Below are 23,556 nucleotides of genomic sequence, written 5' to 3'. Positions count from 1 at the left end.
ATGACAGAGGATGAGATGGTTGGATTGCATCACTGACTCAATGCACATGGGATTGGGTGGACTCCAGGAGTTGGTGATGGACAGGGAGGCCTGGTGTGCTATGGTTCATGGGGTCGCAAAGAGTTGGACGTGACTAAACTGAACTGAAACTGAGCCCGTAAGTTATAATTAGGATATACTGAAGATCCTGTGAGATTAGTATGCCTCAGAAAACCATGAAAAAATATAAAATCCTTGAAAATAATTAATGTCTACATATTTTTTATAAGAAATCAATTTAAATGTGTGGTTGGATCAACACATATCATGAACAATCTAAAAAGTGGCTTGAATACAGCTGGCTGCCGAAAGATCCTATGTTCCAAACCCTTTGGTAAGTCATCACTAACTTGCCCGTACAAAAAGAACAGTAATCACACTGGTTATCCACTACCTATTTGTACTGAAACAACCAGGCTAGCTAATAACATAAGGAAATGAAATATCCTAAATGACTGTTTTCCGGTTACTTGCAAACCTAATTCTGTACATTTTCCCTTGCATTTTTCCTCTTGCCACTGTTGGTTTCAGACTTGGATTGAGTGAATCAGCCTAACCCTCACGTTAAGCTATGGGTCTGTCGTGAGTAAATGGCATGATGTGCGTGAAGCCTCTAGAGCAGTGCATGTGGACACACTGGAGGAGCTGTGGGCCCCCTCGCTCTGTCCCCTCCCCTCTGCTCCTGCCAACCTCCGCCCTGCTTTCACTTCTCTAGTTTGGGGTCCAGGAGCCGAGTTTTCACATGTGGTCTGTCAACTCCCAAACACAATGTAAAGCTTCTTTAATCCTCTTAACCATATGTCCAATGAACTTTAATTATAGTTCAGTTCAGTCATTCACTCATGTACGACCCCAGGCCTCCCTGTCCGTCACCAACTCCTGGAGCTTGCTCAAACTCATGTCCATCAAGTCAGCGATGCCATCCAACCATCTCATCCTCTGTCGTCTCCTTCTCCTCCCACCTTCAATCTTTCCCAGCATCAGGGTCTTTTCAAATGAGTCAGCTCTCCACATCAAGGGGTCAAGGTATTGGAGTTTCAGCTTCAGAATGAGTCCTTCCAATGAATATTCAGGACTGATCTCCTTTAGGATGGACTGGTTGGATCTCCTTGGTGTCCAAGGGACTCTCAAGAGTCTTCTCCAACACCCAGTTCAAAAGCATCAATTCTTTGATGCTCAGTTTTCTTTACAGTCCAACTCTCACATCCGTACATGACCACCAGAAAAATCATAGCTTTGTCTGACAGACCTTTGTCGGCAATGTCTCTGCTTTTGAATATGCTGTCTTGGTAGGTCATGGCTTTTCTTCCAGGGAGTAAGCATCTTTTAATTTCATGGCTGCAGTCACCACCTGCAGTGATTTTGGAGCCCAAGAAAACAAAATCTGTTACCATTTCCAGAGTCCTTCTAAAAACTCCTTGTCTTGACTCTTTTTCTCTTTCCCTTAATTTCTACTGAGGGATCAATGGCATTTAAGTCACAGTTAGTATCAGAGCCTGATGCTGTGTATAACACTGTCCTATAATACAGGGTACAGAATTCAATAAAACATTGTTCCCACCTGGGAGAGTTAATTATCTATGTCAGCTTGACTGGGCCACAGGGCACCCAGATAGCTATTCAGACATTATTTTGTTTCTGTGAGGATGTTTTTGTGTGAGATTAACGTTTTAATACATGAATTTGAGTAAAGTAGACTACCCTCTTGGAGAAGGCAATGGCACCCCACTCCAGTACTCTTGCCTGGAGAATCCCACGGGCGGAGGAGCCTAGTAGGCTGCAGTCCACGGGGTTCTGAAGAGTTGGGACACAACTGAGCGACTTCCCTTTCACTTTTCACTTTCATGCATTGGAGAAGGAAATGGCAACCCACTCCAGTGTCTTGCCTGGAGAATCCCAGGGACGGGGGAGCCTGGTGGGCTGCCATCTACGGGGTCACACAGAGTCGGACACGACTGAAGCGACTTAGCAGCAGCAGCAGCAGACTACCCTCTACAATGTAGGTGGGCCTCATCCAATCAGCTGAAGTCCTGAGAAGAACAAAAGGGTCTCCCTTCCCCCAAGTAAAACAGAATTCTTTTTTTTAATTTTGGCACCAACCCATGGCATGTGGAACTTTAGTTCTCTGACCAGGAATCAAACCTGTGCCCCCTGCACTGGAAGGTAGAGTCTTAACCCCTGCAGCACAGGGAAAGTTCCAAAAGAATTCTTTTGCCTAATGGCTTTTAAACTGGAAAATCCACTCTTCAGGCCTGACAGCCTTTCAAGTGGGACACTGGCTCTTGCTGATTCTACAGCAGCTTTCATGTCGTCAAAGTTGAAATAGAACATCTGCTCTTCACTGTTCTACAGCAATCTGTGGCCTCTGGACTTGAGGTGGGACACTGGCTCTGAAGAGACTGAACTTGCCAGCCTCCATAACTACATAAGCCAATTCCTTAAAATAAATCTCTTTCTCAGTCTCTGTCTCTATCTCTCTTTCTAGATGGATGGATGGATGGATAGATATGTGCTAAGTCAACTCAGTTGTGTCTGACTCTCTGTGATCCCATGGACCGTAGCCCACAGGCTCCTCTGTCCACGGGTTTCTCCAAATAAGAACACTGGAGTGGGTTGATATGCCCTCCTCCAGGGGATCCTTCCGACCCAGGGATCAAATGCACGTCTCTTATGTCTCCTGCACTGGCAGGTGGGTTCTTTACATCACAGATACAGATATATAGATCCCATCGGCCCTATTTCTTTGAAAACCCTGAGGAATACAACACCCTCAAGAAGCTCAGAGTACAGCCATAGAGAGACACACTCAAATAAACTTTCTCCATGAAGCCTTTCCCAAACAATAACATAGAACATTGTGCCATGAGCCAAATAAGCCATCAAACAGAAAAACTATCAACATACATTCACTGAATGAATTAAAAGTACTTGAAAGTAGAATCTGCCAAGGATAGTATCAGACCATGTAACTCATCCCCTCAAGAATTCTCATAAAGTCAGTGATCTGGGGTCAATTTACAGCTGGGCCTGCCCCTTCCTGCATATGCTGACTAGATGAGACTTCTCTGCTTTTATGAGTTAGTTACTGTTATTTGAAGCAGGTCATTTGGAAATAAATTTAAAACAGGGATAACAGTTATAAATTAGTTCATTCCCCTCAATGTACAGAATACAAATAAGAAGCAAATAAGCTCACCTGGATGGCAGCCAGGTTCTTCTGCTCCTGAGATGGTGCCTCATGAACAAAGCGAAGCCAGTTGGAGTGTCGCGGGTTGGTAGCGTCCAAAATGTACAGGACTTCTCCCTTACTCCCCCGAACCTGAAACGTAAGAGTGCCCGAATTTACACTTGAAGTTAGTATTAGCCGTACTAAACAGATTAGCCAAACTAAAAATAACACGGTATTTTTTCATAAGTATCACCTTTCTATTAACAGGTGTTGAATAGATGCTGGATTAACATCCATCCCTTAAACATACATACAAATAGAGCCTGCGCTTTCATTTGACAGATATAGATGACTCACAAATGCAATCAATTCTCAAGACATCCTGTGTTGATAGCTCTTTTCTGGTCAAATTTATTTATTTGTAGGTACAGTTTAATACATGTGTCACAAATGCATTTGTTTAGGGGATAACCATAGTTGCAACACGTATTTTTCCCACACAAGAGGGCAGTGCGGCTTGGTTCCTCAAGTGGCAGGGGCTGGAACAATCTCTCAATTTCTCTCTCCACCCACTTACTGAATCATTTCCACATGTGGACAATCTGCTAATCTAACCAGTGGAACTGGACATCCACTGGGCTACAATTCACATTGTTACCAGTGGGTAAATAAAAAAGTTCAATTTTGTCATTTCATGGCCTGCTGAAGTCTTGCTGAGCAGACAGTTGGCTTTGTTTCATGCCATAACACTGCTGTTCAGATCTACTCAACTCTCAGTCGAGGGAGGGCTGTAACTGCCACAGGACCAAGGACTCCACTGGACATTCTTGAATCCAAGTTGCTTTGAATCTAGCTTCTTAAAACTGCAGCACTGTAAAGCTACAGCCACTTGCTCAGTTTAATAAAACATACACCAATCTTTACCCAATGCTCATTTTGAGTTTATATTCAACTGGAATCAAGTACAGGAGGAGGGAAGGAGTGAGTGATTAGCACTCCATATCTCCAACACAAAGTAACAAAAATATTAATATGAAGACTATATCTTTACTGACTCAGGGTGAGGAAAAACAAACTCCAGATTTCGAAAATTTTATTTTATAAAGTAAAGAAGAGGGTCGCAAACAGTTGGACATAACTAAAGTGACTGAGCACATACGTACCACGGTGCCAGATACTACTAATGCCCTGGGAATTTTTCAGTAAACAGAACAGACAGACGAAGCCTGGCCCCACAACACTTAGGAGCAAACGAGCACAGACTAGAGCTTCAGTCACAGGAGGAGGACGTGGAGTAAGGGGAGAAGGGCTCTTCAGGATGGAGCGGTCAGGCAGAGCCGTGCTGACGAAGTGACCAGAAAAGCATTCAAAGTGAAGACAGGGCACAGGCCAGGTGAGAGCTCAGGAAGACCGTTTCCAAGCCAGAGGGAACAGCCAGGAAAGGACATGTAGAAAGGCCCTGAGTTGGAAGCAAATTAAGAATAGCAAGAAGGCCATGAGGCTAGGACAGTAGGAGCAATGGAAAAAGTGGTGGGTGCTGAGATCAGACAGACTGACACAGGCCAGATCACAGGCACTGACTGGAGACAGGAAAGTTACCCCAGACGGTGAGTTACCCAAAAGCTGCTGTGTAAAAGCACCTGCTGCACGTTCTACAAAGACCACTATTTCAAGATTCTAACATATATTTTCTGGGAAAAAAATACAGTTAGCCTTCTCCTTGTATTTCATATCTGCCATGTTTCTCAAACAATTCTTGTTTTTTTAAGGGTCCAAGGATCCTCAATAATAATTTAAAAATCTCTGTAATAAACGGCAGACCCTCAAAAGGCAGGGATTTAATTTTCAATACTGAAACTGCTCAAAGAATTTAAGACGATAAATACCTCTTCCTTGTGCCTTGTATGTTTAGGCATGAAGCTATGGGGATTTCTCACTAACAACCTCATTCTGAGATCTGTGTTGGGAGACCCTGAAAACCGCCCTCCCCGCCTGCTCACCCATCAGTTCAGAATCCTGACGCCCACTGGGTAAAGCCGAAAGTGTCCAGCCACACTGCTGGCACAGACAGAAGTGACACGGCAACACTTCCTCAAGAGGACCCCAGGCCACATTTCTTTAAGTAGAGTAAAAGAAGTAACTCTAAGCATCTGAGTATAAATTCTCCTTTCCAGGCTCCGCCATAGCTATAGTAACAAAACTGTTTATATGACAAACAGCTAAATTAAGCAAAACAGGCAGCAATGCCACTAGATACTAAAAAAAAAAATTATCTCAGAAGTGAAATCTAAAATCTACAACTGTTTCTGAAATCCACACAACCCAGCTAATTCTACATCAGGAAACATCAGCATGACTGCCATGGCATATTGCATTTGAGAGGCTACCACTACTTACAGAAACGGTTAATGATCCTTCTTAGTCATAAATTTGTTACTAAGTATTTGTTATTAAGTATGACACTCCAATACTTTGGCCACCTGATGCAGAGAGCCAACTCAATGGAAAGACCCTGATGCTGGGAAAGACTACGGGCAGGAGGAGAGGAGGGCAATAGAGGATGAGATGGTTGGATGACATCATGGACTCAATGGACATAAGTTTCAGCAAACTCCAGGAGATAGTGAAGGACAGGGAAGCCTAGCATGCTGTAGTTCATGGGGTCACAAAGAGTTGGACCCGACTGAGCAACTCAACAACAAATTAAGCACAATATATATCAGATGTGTTTGACATTTGAAATTCATTCTTCAAAGATGTGTAACATAACAAAGATTTCTCTGTGACTTACTACAATAAGCCCATTTTACGAAGGGCATTGCTTGTTCCTTATTTTTTCAGCTTTTCCCCAGGTCCCCTGGCTCTAGCTTTGTTGAATGACTCAGTAACTCATTTCCAGTCCATTAGATGTATGCACTTTCTGGTTATCTATTATCTTCTCACATCATATTTCAGCTTAAGAGACATGTACAATTTAATTTTTTGGTAAATTATTAAAAGACTGTTACTTTCAATAATCTAAATCTATATATTATTGCTTATAGTCTCCTAACAATACTATAATGACAGACTATAGTGCCCTACACATTTACATCTGAGATAACTTTTTTGTTCACTAACAGAGCTGCTGCTCATTTATTTTACTCTAAACATCTTTTTCCAAATGACGCTTAAGTTCCTACAGTGCAGTCTTTACAGGCCACCTGCTTTCTCTAGTTTTTTAGTGGCTGGTCCTTTCCTCGTTTCCTCCATCCCAGTCTCTGACATTTGACTGAAGCTGTTGGGTTATTGCTCACATGACTTTTACCTCCCTACCCTAACCCCAGCATTCTCCTCACTGAAATACCTAAGAGAGACATCCAAGGATAATCTAATCCATCGTTCCTCTTTCCAAAGAAACCAAAAAAAAACAAAATAAAACCTCCAGACAGATGGCTATTATTAAAGGCTCCATTTATCTATTTTGATACTGAACCCTGAGTAATATAAATTGAACCCTTCTTTTTTCTTTTTACTTTACAATATTGTATTTGTTTTGCCATACATCAACATGAATTCGCCACGGGTGAACCTTTTTAAAGACTAATGAATAAAGAAGACTCAAAATTCTTGTTAGTATCATGTTCCAGCATCTGACCTTTGCAGTGAGTGTGTATTGCTTTTCCTTTCAAAACTAGTCTTCCCAATACCATCTTATTCTATTTGAATTTTCATGGAAATGAAGCGTATTGGTTAATGTCCTACTGAGGACTGTCTTCTGAATACCAGGGTCTATAAAGAGATGAGAGGACGAAATGGTGGGATGGCATCACCAACTCAATGGACATGAGTCTGAGCAAGCTCCGGGAGATGGTGAGGGACAGGGAAGCCTGGCATGCTGCAGTCCATGGGGTGGAAAGAGTGGGACACAACTGAGCAACTGAACAACAACAATAAGGAAGTTAAATTTTCATCTTGCAATAAAAACCATCTCAATTCCAAACTCTGATTTGCACAGGCTTCCTAAGCCAGTTACATAAAAATAAGTTAGCTAAATTAGGAAAGGAAAAAACACTTTCACGTGAAAATGAAAACCTTCCTCCCTTTAATCAAGTCATTCATATCTCTAGGACTCTGTCGCTGTACGTTAAATTAAAGTTATCATTGTGCAGGAACTTGGCAGGTTCTTGTCTCTGTCGAATGCTTCAGACATCACTTCTCAGGGTCCACGACACTGTGCTGGACCTGTCCTTATTTCCAGATTAAAGATTAATGGCATTCATATAAAAGGGATGAAGTTACAGTATGAATGAACTCGGAAAACATTATGCCAAGTGAAAGAATCTGGTCTTGAAAGACCATATATTATATGATTCAGTGATACAAAATGTCCAGAATAGGGAGTAAATTAGTGGTTGCCTAGGTCTGTGGGGACTAGGAGGTAAAAGGGTCATAGCTAAAGAGTACAGCGGCTTCTTGAGGCTGATTAAAACATTCTAAAATTGATTATTTTAATGATTGTAAAACTCTGTATATATATACTAAAAACCAATTTGAACAGAAAAAAAAAAAAAGATTAATGGAATTAAATATATCACAGTTTGCCTTCCCATCCAGCAAAGGACAGAAGAAACCACAAAAAGATTCAGCTCAACAACAACAAAAAAACCCTAACGTGTAAATGAAAGAAAAAATTGGAAATACATATAAACAATTTTTCTTTCCTCCAATTTAAATATTCTCTCTGTTAAATTGGGTCAACTATAAACAGAGAAGCTTATTTATTTTTTGGATGGTTCATGTTCATAGTAGAAGGGTCTACAATGTTACTCTATTATTTTCCTTCAATTATTTTGAATGCCTGAGAAATTTTTCACTTAGTACATACAAGGCATCAGCCTCCCCAGGGCAAAGCTAATAGCCAGATTTGTCCCCAGACATGGTAAAATGTAACCAATGGAATTTTACTTAACATATGGTAAAATTTAATGACAGTGAAATATAATTAGTTCCAAAAATATAGCAATAATTTCCTTAATTAGAAGTCATAATATGTTATGTTATATGATTTATTAAAGAAAATATATTTTCCTTTCTGTCTTTCAACAAGACTTTTCAAAGAATTTTAAAGAAGTAAGATTTAGAGCATGGATGTCTTTAGAGGGTAAATTGTCATCATGTTTTTGTATTTAAATTACAGGCATATTTCAGCAATTGTTTTTAAATGAAGTAAGGGCAGATGCCCTGCTTTCAGTATTTTATTACCCAGACTTCAGCATATCTTTAGGACCACAAAAAACTAAGTGTGCTCAAATAATCAATTCTGGCAGCACACTGTTGTCAGATTTAAACTAAAGAGAGACACACTTTCAGGAATCAGCAAAGATCATCCCTAGGAAACTGTAACGATTTAGAGTTTCTAAGAGAAAGGTATGTTTTTTTTTCCTGTTGATTTTTCAAAGACTTCGGTCTCAAATTCTTCCTAGCTCTGGTGCCTTTAAACACACACACACAATCACTGTAGCATACCCGCCTTTATCTCCCCCACACACTACCCCATAGTCCTGATTCACAGAAACCCATCCTCAGATGGGAAAGCACACAGAGAGAAAACACAGGCCTTGACAGGCCTTCAGTAATGGCCTTGACTGAGCACCATCCAGAATATAATACACACAAGAGTAAATGACTTAATAGGGCCGATGAGCAAAGTCAAGTCTCTTTTTCATTACCAATAATTACTGCCCTAAATATTTCAAGCTGGCATTCTAGGGTGATAAAAATGCTGGACTAGAATTCAAAACACCAGATGTGATCCAAACTCTTGACTGTGAGTCATGGGAGACTCATTTCCTCCAGCTGAATTAAGCCATGGTCTCCTGACCTCTAAAATGGGAATGACAGTCCCTGTGGGAGCATCAAAGGACTAAGATGCATGACTGGCAGAGAACCCGCCTACCAACACAGGAGACATGACACGGATTAGATCCCTGGGTCGGTAGGATCCCCTGCATCTTCAGGAGGGCACAGCAACCCACTCCAGTATTCTTGTCTGGAGAACCCCATGGACAAAGAGGCCTGGCTGGCTACGATCCAGAAAGTCACAAACAGTCAGGCATAACTGAAGAGACTTAGCACAGCATGGCCCACTGAGGAAGGCAAGGCTCACAGCAACTAACACGTTCTCAGAGATGATCACTGCTTCCAACAGCACAGCAGGGCACACATGTACCATCTTCCTGCCATGTCAACTTGTTCAAGGAATATACATGAAGGATACCCTAAGAATAGCATCAAACCCAAACACACACAAGTCACCTCTGCTTGGACGCCTGAAGTGAGAGCAGGCGCCGTCACCAGGCAGTAGCTAACCCAGGTGTAGGTCAGCTCAGCTGACCTTCTTCCTTAAGTCAGATTCCAGGGTGCTGCCCTCCCTTCAGTAGCTTTAATTTCTTTCCCAACTACAGCCCTTCAAATTTCTGGAAGCAGCAGTATGTACCTCTTTCCCACATTTTCTCTTCTCCCAGAAAATAACTCTCTCCTTGTCTAAGGTGATAAATGTTCCTCCACTATCCTGGCTGCCCTCTCACAGATGTACAATGATTTGTGAAAACTCCCTTCACACAGTACAGAATTCAGCACACACAGGACTACTGTGATGTGGGCACTATTTCACTATTCCACGGTAGCTCAGCTGGTAAAGAATCCACCTGAAAAGCAGGTGATCCTAGTTCGATCCTTGGGTTCGGAAGATCCCCTGGAGAAGGGAAAGGCTACCTACCCACCCCAGTATTCTGGCCTGGAGAGTTCCATGGACAGAGGCGCCTGGCAGGCTACAGTCCATGGGGTTCCAAAGAGTCAGACACAACTGAGCAATTTTCACATTCACTTTTCTACTGATGCAATTTAAAATCATAAAAGCTGTTTTGATTGCCACATCTTATATTTAGCTGAGGCTGCCTTTACAATCACCTAATCTATATCAAGAAAGCTCTCCTGATACTGTCAAAGATGTGAAGGCAAGTTTTAACTGAGGAACTCAGTCAGGTTTACGTACATAAACAAATCCTGCGCTTGGGCACCTGACCACTCAGAGATGGAAATCTTTTATCTGTTCCTGTCTCAATAAATATTTTATTCACTAAAAGCTCAGCTAATGTGCCTTCTTTTTTAAAACTGCCATTGCCTTCATTTCCTTTAAAAGTTAGAAAATATTTTATAAGAGGTAATGGGAGACTTGACTTCAAAAGCACTCCATACCTTGTCTTTCAGTTCAGTTCAGTCACTCAGTCGTGTCCGACTCTTTGCAACCCCATGAATAGTAGCACGCCAGGCCTTCCTGTCCATCACCAACTCCCGGAGTTCACTCACACTCACGTCCATCGAGTCAGTGATGCCATCCAGCCATCTCATCCTCTTTCGTCCCCTTCTCCTCCTGCCCCCAATCCCTCCCAGTATCAGAGTCTTTTCCAATGAGTCAACTCTTCACATGAAGTGGCCAAAGTACTGGAGTTTCAGCTTTAGCATCATTCCTTCCAAAGAAATACTAGGGCTGATCTCCTTCAGAATGGACTGGTTGGATCTCCTTGCAGTCCAAGGGACTTTCAAGAGTCTTCTCCAACACCACAGGTCAAAAGCATCAATTCTTTGGCACCCAGCCTTTTTCACAGTCCAACTCTCACATCCATACATGACCACAGGAAAAACCATAGCCTTGACAAGACGGACCTTTGTCTTTCAAAGCACTTGTAAAATGGGACTAATTTTTTTAAAGAAGAAATAACTGACATGACAATGTGAAAGACACCATGAAAAGCACATCATCATTTTCACAGTAAATTCATGAAAGAGCCTTAGCAGTGTAACCACTGACCCTTCCTACAGTTTTACAAACATGTTCAGGCAGTCAGACTTCAGTGATATTTTGGATAGGCAAGTTTTTTACTGCATAAAAAATAAAATATAAAACACTTAGCTGACATTAGCTTATGACACCCCCTGCTTTAGGGGTGTTCTATGGAAAAGGTCAGTTTTCATTCCAATCCCAAAGAAAGGCAATGCCAAAGAATGCTCAAACTACCACACAATTGCACTCATCTCACACGCTAGTAAAGTAATTCTCAAAATTCTCCAAGCCAGGCTTCAGCAATATGTGAACCATGAACTTCCTGATGTTCAAGCTAGTTTTAGAAAAGGCAGAGGAACCAGAGATCAAATTGCCAACATCCGCTGGCTCATGGAAAAAGCAAGAGAGTTCCAGAAAAACATCTATTTCTGCTTTATTGACTATGCCAAAGCCATTGATTGTGTGGATCACAATAAACTGTGGAAAATTCTGAAAGAGATGGGAATACCAGACCACCTGACCTGCCTCTTGAGAAATATGTATGCAAGTCAGGAAGCAACAGTTAGAACTGGACATGGAACAACAGACTGGTTCCATATAGGAAAAGGAGTTCGTCAAGGCTGTATATTGTCACCCTGCTTATTTAACTTCTATGCAGAGTACATCATGAGAAACGCTGGACTGGAAGAAACACAAGCTGGAATCAACATTGCCGGGAGAAATATCAATAACCTCAGATATGCAGATGACACCAACCTTATGGCAGAAAGTGAAGAGGAACTCAAAAGCCTCTTGATGAAAGTGAAAGTGGAGAGTGAAAAAGTTGGCTTAAAGCTCAACATTCAGAAAACGAAGATCATGGCATCCAGTCCCACCACTTCATGGGAAATAGATGGGGAAACAGTGGAAACAGTGTCAGACTTTATTTTTCTGGGCTCCAAAATCACTACAGATGTGACTGCAGCCATGAAATTAAAAGACGCTTTCTCCTTGGAAGGAAAGTTATGACCATCCTAGATAGCATATTCAAAAGCAGAGACATAACTTTGCCAACAAAGGTCCGTCTAGTCAAGGCTATGGTTTTTCCTGTGGTCATGTATGGATGTGAGAGTTGGACCGTGAAGAAGGCTAAGCACCAAAGAATTGATGCTTTTGAACTGTGGTGTTGGAGAAGACTCTTGAGAGTCCCTTGGACTGCAAGGAGATCCAACCAGTCCATTGTGAAGGAGATCAGCCCTGGGATTTCTTTGGAAGGAATGATGCTAAAGCTGAAACTCCAGTACTTTGGCCACCTCATGCGAAGAGTTGATTCATTGGAAAAGACCCTGATGCTGGGAGGGATTGGGGGCAGGAGGAGAAGGGGACGACAGAGGATGAGATGGCTGGATGGCATCACTGACTCGATGGACGTGAGTCTGAATGAACTCCGGGAGTTGGTGATGGACAGAGAGGCCTGGCGTGCTGCGATTCATGGGGTCGCAAAGAGTCAGACACGACTGAGGGACTGATCTGACTGATCTGATCTGATCTGGTAAAGAATGTGCAAAGGTCAGTGCATAAATGCTGGCATCCATTCTGACTGCTTAGTGGCCTTTTGGTTTACTTCCTGATTTTGTCAACATCCTAAGCAGATGATTTCTCCATAAGTAAAGTGTTATTTCACAAAGGAATTAGAAAACCATATTAATAAAGTTAGCATGTCATTTCCCAATTTGGTATACTCCATCAAATCCATCATATACAATTCACAAAACTTTAAATCTAGTTAACATTTTATGAGCCTATAGTGTTGTCAAAATTTTAATACAGATTTGAGACTTATACAGACAAGAGCCTTGAAGTCAGCTTCTGGAGAATTCTCCCTATGGTATACTAAAAGGTACACAAAATATGCCAAACGTTAAGAAAAATTTAGTAGCAAAATTCTAATTAACAGACACAAAAGCATTTCAAAGGGTTCTTTGTATAAAAAAACAATGATAATCTCCAAGATCCTAAGATCACAGTCTTGCTGTTTTTAGAAGATGATGCCTTGTATCTGAAAATTTCTGGGCAAGGTTAATAGACACAATGAATAACAAAGAGCTCTGTGCAGTCCACAGGGAGAAAAAAATGAGAAAAAGAAAGATCCAGGTTTCCTTTGATTCTAATTTGAGTTATTTCCTAACCCAAATTGCACTGGTAGTCACTGTTTTCAGATTTTTCCTAAATACACAGTTTTTCTACAGCTATTAATATTGAACCTACCCAGCCTATTTAAATTAACTGCACTTTACATTTACATCTTCAAAATGAATGCAACTCAATAAAGAAACAAACAAATGTCGAACAGAGTCAGACACGACTGAAGCGACTTAGCAACAGTATGAGAATACACCTAAAAAATAAAATATTTCCCAAACACTAATGTTCATCATTTCCTTTCTTAAAATCGTCCAACAATCACAGTTCTGTGATGAAGAATTCTAAAAAGGTAACAGTCATCAGTAAACAACATTTATTGAACAACATCTACTGTGCAGTCCTTTACTGGTTACTTTAAAGTATGCCATGAGAAGCTACAAATGAAATTCTAGAATACTGTTCCTTTATCCAACATCCACAGTATTAATAAGGACATAGAAAACACAATTTTTAAAAGAAATAACAAAGCAAAGTCTGATTATCATAAGGTAGATATACACACAAACTTCATTCATTTCAAAAACAGTACACACAGGTGTAAAATAAGAAAGTGTGCTGAGATCCTGAGGATGGACCAAAGTAAAAATAAAATATTAGCAAAGAGTATGTTATAAAAAGCTTCCAACAGACAAGGTTTGCAAACAGAGTAAAGCCAGCAGGCCCGAGACCAGCATGTTTACAAAGGGCCTGCTGGAAGTAAGACTGGCCTTTGCCTGGCATGTGGGAACTTGGGAGTTCCCAGGATGTCCTCCGTCAGTAGTTAATGAATAAGGGTGGTTCACTGTTCCTAGCAGTATAAACACCATGGTTTACGCTGAAAACCTGCTTTTCTTCTGGGAATCTGGAATCGTGGTACATGCTAGGCAGAAGGTGGCTACAAGCCCCAAATAAAAATCTTGGGTACTAAGTTTCTAATGTGCTTCCTTGTACAGAAACCTCACATGTGTGTGCTCCTCCTTCATCACCGGGCAAAGCGTGAGCTCCGTGTGACCTCTCACGGGAAGGAGGGAGCGTGATGAAATCGACGCTTGGGTTCCTGCAGGTTCTGCCTGTGCCTTTTTCCCTCGTGAGCCAGCTGCGTCCATCACTGAAGAAAATCTTCCCCATGAGAACAACTACAAGCTGAGTCTCACAAGTCCCTTCAGGGAATCTCAGAATGTGGGGGTGATCCTGAGATTCCCCAACATATAAGATAGTTAGTTCCAGTTGCTGAATGGACGGCATACACACTTGTCAACAGGAGAGGTAGAAAATCATCTAGAGATCAACAGTTTTATCATACTTATATGTAACTTCCACAAATTAAACTACAACCATCCAATGAAAGGAAAAAATAAGTAAGAAAAATCAAAGAAAGAAAATAAATTTAGACAGTAGGGACCATTTCTTTTCACGGCCCATAATGGCAATGATATGAGATTAGTGCCTTATGAACTAGTTCTAAGTCCTGTATAGGCTGTGACTCTACACCAGAGAATATTATCACAATAAAAGAATGGTAGAGTACTCTTGCCTGGAAAATCCCATGGGCGAAGGAGCCTGGTAGGCTGCAGTCCATGGGCTAGGAGTCGGACACGACTGAGCAACTTCACTTTCACTTTTCACTTTCATGCATTGGAGAAGGAAATGGCAACCCACTCCAGTGCTCTTGCCTGGAGAATCCCAGGGACAGGGGTGCTTGGTGGGCTGCTGTCTATGGGGTCGCACAGAGTCGGACACGACTGAAGTGACTTAGCAGCAGCAGCAGCAGAGCATTTTAGTCATTTTGTGAGGAAGAGGCAAGATAAATGATACTAGTAAATTTGGTTGGGAAGACAGTAAAGAATGATGGGACTCAAATTTGGTGGTTCAAATAGTAAAATCAGAGAAATAATAGGAAATAAATGGGAAAAGTATCCATTAGGAAGATTTGTGCTTCATCAAAAACAAACGTCAAACATAACCACAAATCAGGATCCACCCCAGCAGGGATTAGCTTTTCAGTAACAATACACATATGAAGAAAGAGGGAAAAGTAGAAAAGATAATTTAGCTGGGAAAGATGAAGAAGCATGGATGATGGGAGGCAACCAACAACTTTAATAGGCAGGATGGACTGTGTATAGAGGAAAAATTTTATGAAAGGAAAAAGAATTAACAGACTGTTACAATGACCTAGATGTGAAGTAATAAGGCTCTGGAAAGAGGTAATGGCTATAAAAATGAAAACGATGGGTAACTGCAAAATAAACAGCTGGAGAGAATCTGTTTTTGGAACTGATTTAAAATACAAGCCAAGGAAAAAGTGGCAAATACTCCAAAACTGCAAGCTCCAGAGATCAGTCTCATTGATACTAAAGGGAGATTGAAAAGGTAATAACTACTTGAAAGGGAATAATAAACAGAAAGAGATTAGTCTGACACTCCACCTGGGGATTTTAATGTATAAAAAGAGGACTTAAAAAGAAAGGTTCTTCTGAAATAAGAAAACAGAGTTAAGCAGAGGATGAAAGATAAGGGTGGGAAGCTTATGTCTTAAAAGTTATAACCTAATACCTGAAAAATAGAGTACAGGAGAAGAAAATAACACAGCTCACTCCTCTAGAAGGTTTGAATCCAAATCAGACAAAACCATATAGGCATATTTAATGTAGTTATAAGAAGGAATACAAACATAAAATTTAAATAATATTTATGTCATATGCAAGCAAAGAAGACAGCAGAAAATTCTTCTCAAATCCTCCTACACATCTAGTCCATCAGGTGGGTTTGCCAAGGATTCCTAACTCTCTATAGCTCTCATGATAGAGCAGAAAAATGCTGAAGTATGACCCTCACACATAATTCACAGAAGGCCCTTGAGTGCCACCGGACAGTATTCATAAGGAATTACAAATTACCCTCCAAATTACAGAATGTTCAGAAAAAGAAGCCCTCTCCAAGGAGCAGATCTCTACTTGCTCCTAAAAGCTTATGTAGGTTCCTCATTCAAAATTTCCAGCTGTTTCCAAAATATACAAGCTGCTCATGCAATTCAATACCAGAAAAACCACCAACGAAATCCAAAAGTGGGGAGAAGATCTAAACAGACATTTCTCCAAACAAGACATGCAGATGGCTAATAAGGTCTCAATGCTGCTCGTTATAAGAGAAATGCAAATCAAAACGATAACGAGATCTCCTCACACTGGTCAGAATGGCCGTCATCAAGAAATTTACAAACAGTAAGTTCCGGAGAGGGTACAAAAGGGAACCCTCTTCCATTGTTGGTGGGAATGTATATTAATGTAGCCACTATGGAAGACAGTATGGAGATTCCTTTAAAAACTAGCAATAAAACTACCATGTTCTGTGCTGTGCTCAGTCGTGTCCAACTCTTTGCAACCCCATGGACCATAGCCCTCCAGGCTCCTCTGTCCATGGGATTCTCCAGGCAAGAATACTGGAGTGTGTTGCCATTTCCTACTCCAGGGGATCTTCCCAACCAAGGGATCGAACCTGCATCTCTTGCATCCCCTGTATTGGCTGGTGGATTCTTTAACCACTGTGCCACGTGGATTTTCGGTAAAACTACCCTATGACCCAATAATCCCACTACTGGGCATATACCCTGAGAAAGTCATAATTGAGAAAGACACATATATCCCAATGTTCACTGCAGCACTATTTACTATAGCTAGGACGTGGAAGCAACCTAGATGTCATCAACAGATGAATGGATAAAGAAGATGTGGTACAGATATACATAACTGAATATTACTTGCCCGTGAAAGGGAATGCATTTGAGTCAGTGCTAATGAGGTGGATGAACACAAAAGAGTGAAGTAAAAAATAGAAAAACAAATATCATATATTAATACATGTATGGAGTCTAGAAAGATGGTACTGATGAACCTATCTGCAGGGCACCAGTGGAGACACAGACACAGAGAACAGGCTTATGGACACAGGGCTGGAGGAGGAGAGGGTGGGGCAGACGGAGAGAGCAGCATGGACGCAGACACACTAGCACGTGTAAGGTACACAGCCAGGGGGCTCTGCTGTAGACTCGCAATCAAACCAGCTCTGGGACAGCCTAGAGGGCGGCACTGGGTGAGAGGTGGGCGGCAGGTGGAAGCGGGGCGTACATACGTATATCTAAGGCTGATTCAGGTTGATGTCTGGCAGAAACCAACACTCTACTGTAAAGCAATTATCCTTCAATTAAAAATAAATAAAAGTTTAATTATGTACTTTAAAAATATATACAAACACTTTCCAGTTGAAGTCCTTACTTCCCATCACCTGAACGTGAAGAGAAGGATGGCCTTGGAAGGCATCCCAACACCCATGTTACACATGCTCTTACTGTAGTTCACTTTCTAGAATCCTGCCAAAAGGCTCAAGTTGCCAGGAACAGGATCACTGGCACAGGGGCATCGCCCTGCTACAGACCACAGGTCTGGCATCAATAATCTTCTGGCAGCCAAAGGCCTGGCAAGGAATGCCATTCAAAACTGGGACACAAATCCTGCAGCAGAGGATGTTTTCTGATAAAGAAAGCTAGGGGTTTTCCCCTGATCTGATTTCTCTGTAGCTGGCCACGAATGCCGGGGCCTAGGGAGCTGACAGAAATGAGAACTCCCCTGGGTAAGAGTCCATCAGAAAAAGAATCTTGGGTGTTCCAAGGGACCGATCAGGAATGTGACCCCTTTCAGAGACCTGGAGCTTACTGGGCTGTTTCTGTTGGCTCCAACTCCCCCACTCAGGCCACTGAGTCCTCACTCTCAAATCGCCATGCCTTTGAGAACAGCACACGTTCTGCTTGAGAAGAAGATGGGAGGACACTGAGATGATTCAGTCCTTGCTGTTGCTAAGTCCCACATGGCTCAGTGGTAAAGACTGCACCTGCCAAAGCAGGAGACACAGGAGACCGCGCTTCAATCCCTGGGCTGGGAAGATCCCCTGGAGAAGGAAATGGTGACCCACTCCAGGATTCTTGCCTGGAAAAGTCCACGTACAGAGGAGCCTGGCAGGCTACAGTCCATGGGGTCACAAAGAGTCAGATGTAACTGAGCACACACATTGCTAAGTCAGCCCTAATGTCAATCCCATTCCAACTCTGGTAACACAGAATCCTACACTTTCATTTTTGATTTATTTTCCCATGGGACAAATACCTGATACCTCATGCCCAACCTATTCCCCAAGTGACTGGGATCCTATCCAGCTTGCTTTATACTCAATATAGTCACTCTAGTCATTGGATTCCTTTCCCTCAACCCCAACCTTTTTAAATAAGGCACAGTCATGCACTGTTAAAACTCATCCCAAGTCAGATGAAGGACAGAGCTGGTCCCTGCCAGCTGGTGCTCCTTGGTCCTCTACAGGCCAACAGTCCCACTCTTCTGAGATGGGTAATTCAGATGGTGGATTACGGTTCCTGGCCTAGCAAATGAGAGACTCCTCGGAGACTGATCTTTTACATTCTTCTCTACCTTGGGACTCAAATCCCAAACCTGAACCTGCTTCTGGGTCAGATGCTCTGCCTTTTCCTGACCAAGAGCACAGGATCTGACCCTCCCTCCCCTCCCCTCAATCAGAGCATCCTAAACTACTCTTGTTCAGATGTCAAGAAAAGCTCTTGGACTTGGGGCCTGTTTTGACCATGATCTACTAACTGAACATAAAGAAAATTTCCCAACTGAGTATTTTTCCACATTGACTCAAAAACCTTCACACCCACCCTCCTCACTGTCCTGAGCTCTCTCTGTAATTCACCCATCTCCCCGTGCTAACGCCTACCTAGAAGCTGCCCATTTCCTGCCAGAAGCCCAAACTCCTCGGCATGACACGCTGGCGTGCCTCGTCTCAGCTCAGCTCACTCTATCTCCCACTGCACTGCGTCCAGGCGCACACCTACACATACCTAGCCCAGATCACCGAAGAACACCATGTCCACAGCCCGCAACGCGGGAAAGCACTCACACGTCCACCCAAGGGTGAAGGCAGAGTAGCTCGCATGAGTCAGGCTCCATAAAGACAGAAGGCTCTCATTTGGGTACCATGCCGCTCTTACTGAACACATGTCTTTGATTAATTCAAATTCATTCTATGGAAACTGAAAAATGAAAGAAAATGATACTGCTTTAAATAACAATAATAGAAATACAACAGCTAACCACGGAGTGATTATTATGTTAGGCACTTTGCTGTGCACCTTTATAGATGTCATATAATTTACTCCTCAAAACAATCCTATGAAGTAGGTATTACATAGTAAGTACATTTAATAGATAAGGAAACTGAGGCACCAAGAGAATATCTTGTTTCACAGCTAGTCAAGTACTAGTGTGCATGTGTGCTAAGTCGCTTCAGCCTTGTCCAACTCTGTGCAACCCCACGGACTGTAGCCTGCCAGGCTCTTCTGTCCCTGGGATTCTCCAGGCAAGAATCCTGGAGTGGGTTGCCATGCCCTCCGCCAGGGGACCTTCCCAACTCAGGATCAAACCTGGGCCTCTTATGTCTCCTGCATTGGCAGGCAGATTCTTTACCTCTAGCGCCACCTGGGAAGCCCACCCCTTGGAAGTTAAGTACTAGAGCTGGAGTTTCAACCAAGAGAATCTGATTCCTGTGCCCACCACCACATCACACCACCTCGATACACTTACCACCTGGGTCACCAGCTGCAGACTGATGAGCAGAATTCTAAGAGTAACTCCTCAGGACTCTCACCCTGTAGAAGGCCCTCCTATTTGAGTGTAAGCGAAACCTTGGGTATGACAAGTTATCACTATGATTATGTTGTATTGCAAATGGAAGATTAATCCTGGGGAGCCTAATCTAATCACAAGAGATGTTCAAAAGCAGTTTTCTCTGGTTGATAGCAGAAAAGAAATCAGAGACCCAGAAAACATGAGAAGAATTGACAAGAGGGAATTCTCCACAGCTGAGATGGACAAGCATCAAGGCAATCTGAGAGCAACCTCCAAAGAGATCCAGGGACTAAAAGCAATCCCAGCAACAGAGTAGAGAAATCAGTCTTATAACTTGAGGGAACTGAATTCAATCAACAACCTCAAGAGCTTGAAGCAAACTGATTCTCAAAGCCTCCAGATTAAGATTACCCAGCCCTGCCAACACCTTGATATGACCTTGAAAGACCATTACATAGAGAATTCACACAGACTTCTCACCATTAAAACTGTAAGATTAAAAAAAGGGGTGGGGATGTTCTTTAAAGCCACTAAATTTAAAGTGAGTAGTTAAAGGCAAAAGCAGAAAACTAGCAATCTTCTCTTGGTACCAAAATCTGCATTAGTTTTCTATCACTGAACAATTACTACAAATAGCTTAAAACTATACCTATTTCTTTTCTCCAAGTTCTATAGGACAGAAGTCTGGATGAGCTTGACAGGATTCTCTGCTTAGTTTTTGGAGAAGACTGTATGCAGGAATCTGCTTTCAAGTTCATTCAGTTGGACAAATTCAGTTCCATGAAGCTGTAGGACAAAGAGAGACCTCAATTTCTTGCTTCTTCAGATGAGATGACGAACAATTATTTATAATCTACAAACGGGGTTTCCGTGGTGGCTCAGACGGTAAGGAATCTGCTTGCAATGCAAGAGACCCAGGTCCAATCCGTGGGTCAAGATGCCCTGGAGAAAGGAACTGCAAACCCACTCCAGTATTCCTGCCTGGAAAATTCTATGAATAGAGGGAAGACAAGAGTGAGCAACTAACACTTTCTCTTTTATGTAGAAAGAATGTGAATGCCTTTAAATATAAACGTATGTTTAATGTAAGGAATTTAGTCTCACAGTAAATGAAAGAAGGGGAGAGAAAGAATAGAGAAGGGACCTACTATGTATTCTTTTTCAATTTTAATACTAATCCTTGGGTTACAGAAACAATCAGTTCTTCTTACAGAATAAAAAGTAAATGCTTCTACATATCCCATTTCATCAGTTCTCTCTAAATCTTAAACTTTAAATTACGCTTAGCTGCGTGAGTACACTTCCACTAGTGTATATAGAGATATCAAACATGTATCAAGAATTTAACACATAAGGAAACTATTGACTGTAAATATTTTTCTATTACTTTTTCACCTCATAAAGACATATTAAATCATTAAAAATACAGACGCAGAACCCACTAAAGAGGAGAAGTTGGGGAAATTGAAACCTAAAAGGTATTATGTAACATTAGCTTGAGTTTTTTAAAGTGTGCTTACAAATCTAGAACTTTGCTCAACTGAGTGTTTTTAATTTTGCAACAAACTACCTTTTAAGATAAGTCATCTAAAATTACAAAGTGACAAAAACACCTTCTTTGTCCAGAGATACCTCATTTTACTGGCAGCTGTTAACTCAAAAATAAGAAACACTTGTCCCATGCACATACAAAAACCCTAATATTAAACTCTAATGACCATCTCATTGGGCCCAGGACTTTACCTTCCAAATGCATTCACTGGTTCACTTTTCACTTTCATGTATTGGAGAAGGAAATGGCAACCCACTCCAGTGTTCTTGCCTGGAGAATCCCAGGGACGGGGGAGCCTGGTGGGCTGCCATCTATGGGTCGCACAGAGTCAGACACGACTGAAGCGACTTAGCGGCGGCGGCGGGTGAAATGGAAACAACATTGGAAAGTTGCCTGCAATGAACTCCCGCAAGTCAGAACAACTTACCACATGTGGGTATTATGTTCTGTATCATGAATACATAAGATTTTACTTTCATTAACAAAAAAGTCCCTTACTGACTCTAAAATCACTGCTTTACTCATCTGTTGTGACACAATTATACTTGCCTTTAACAGATCTCTACTACAGAAGTATCTACAGTTCTTGGTCTTTTACCTCAATAAGAACTGGAAATGTCCCTATACAGTATCACAAGACCATACGTTATTAAAAGCTGATTTTTTTTATTTTAGAAAGGTAATTTCATACATATAATTCATTTACATAATGTTTTCTACAGGATTTTGAACACCAACTCATAATCAAACATACTCATGTTTCTGCAACTAGAAGTACCAATAGCCATGCTAAGGTTAAGAACAGAAGGCTCTAAATTGCCTCACATTGGTTCAAGTTAGACTGTACTACTAAACAGGTTATCTAAAACATAATTTGGTTTTCAGAGCTTTTTAGATTCCTGATTTCCAGGTAAAGATCTATAGACCTGGAGGTTAAAATGAGTAGTTAAACAACTCATAAGAGTCTTTTTTCCCCACAGAAATGACATAAATGTCTTAGAATGATAACAGGTGCTCTGGCACACTTAGTACAGTGCTGCAGAATTAAAGAAAAATATGCTAATTTACCTAGGAACAAAGACCTTTTTTGTGATAAATCTGTGAAAGGTTGCATGGACAGCAGGGAATCTATAAAAGAGCTAAAAAAATAAATTTTCTTTGTGGAGGATTATCACCACATTCTCTATGACCTAGATGTGAAGCGCATAGATTAAAAACTGAGCACAAGATCTACAGTCTCTATCAACGTAAGAATGCATTCCTCTCAGGTCACCTACAATCCACCTTCTAATACGCAAACTGAAGACAAGATGCAACATCCCCTCCTCTGGGCTTTGAAAGCTCTGACACTTGCAAAATGCAATATCATCATCTTCAACAGGGACAAAAGACGACCTATGTGTTTCAACTGATCTCTGGGGCCAGAGAGAAGAAAAAGTATAACTTTAAAAACATGCTGCATTAATCAAAAGTTTAAAAATAACAAATATGCACATCAAAACATTAATTGCTTAAGCTGTCCTAAAAACTCTTCAGAGAACAAAGAACTTTTGTAGCAGTCATTCATCTTAGAGTAAGGAAATTATAAGCCAAAGTATTAAATGGAATTTATTCAAGCCCATGCGCATTAATCTTCTTTATATAAAAAGAAAGCACAAAATTCTACATCTTTTAGTAGTGTTTGGAGCGTCTCCACTGTGTACAGAGTGGTCACATCATGCTAGTGTTTCTGACTTGTAGAAATACAATACCTGTCCTGAGAAAAAATTCATTAAATTAGCTTTTGTGTATTCAAAACAAATTAGAGTTTCAATTTGTTACTAAAAAACAGACCTAAGTAACTACACAGCTTATATACTCAGATGCAAGTAAATCAAGTTGTTCATAAAGAGAATTCTAGCTTGCCTGTTGTTCTCACATTTAATTTACTACATAATAATAGCCAAAGGTCTTGGCAAACATAAAAATGTAAACTACACTGAATACAAACAGCCTGTGCTGCTGTGATATTAAAGAATCAACAGATGGTTGGCACCAGGAGGCCAGCACATATACAAAAGAGTAAAAAACTAGAAAGAAAGGTAAATAAAAAGATAAATGTGTACAGATTCAA

General features: G+C 41.3%; 1 protein-coding gene across 9 annotated transcripts in view; it reads right to left on the bottom strand.

Moving 5' to 3' along the window:
* Window positions 1-23,556, bottom strand: part of PRDM5 (PR/SET domain 5) — a 255,174-nt gene that overhangs the window by 173,569 nt on the left and 58,049 nt on the right. For 8 of the 9 annotated variants that reach the window (XM_027543714.1, XM_027543706.1, XM_027543709.1 and 5 more), the window contains exon 3: window positions 3,236-3,358. In XM_027543714.1, coding sequence (XP_027399515.1) covers window positions 3,236-3,358 — 123 coding nt within the window. Of the gene's footprint in view, window positions 1-3,235; window positions 3,359-23,556 lie in introns of those variants that run through there. The other variant, XM_027543713.1, reaches the window with a different exon arrangement.

The sequence above is a fragment of the Bos indicus x Bos taurus genome, chromosome 6 (assembly GCF_003369695.1).
Source record: "Bos indicus x Bos taurus breed Angus x Brahman F1 hybrid chromosome 6, Bos_hybrid_MaternalHap_v2.0, whole genome shotgun sequence".
Taxonomy (NCBI): Eukaryota; Metazoa; Chordata; class Mammalia; order Artiodactyla; family Bovidae; genus Bos; species Bos indicus x Bos taurus.
The sequence above is the reverse complement of the archived record's forward strand: the minus strand, read 5'-3'. Positions and strand labels throughout refer to the sequence as shown.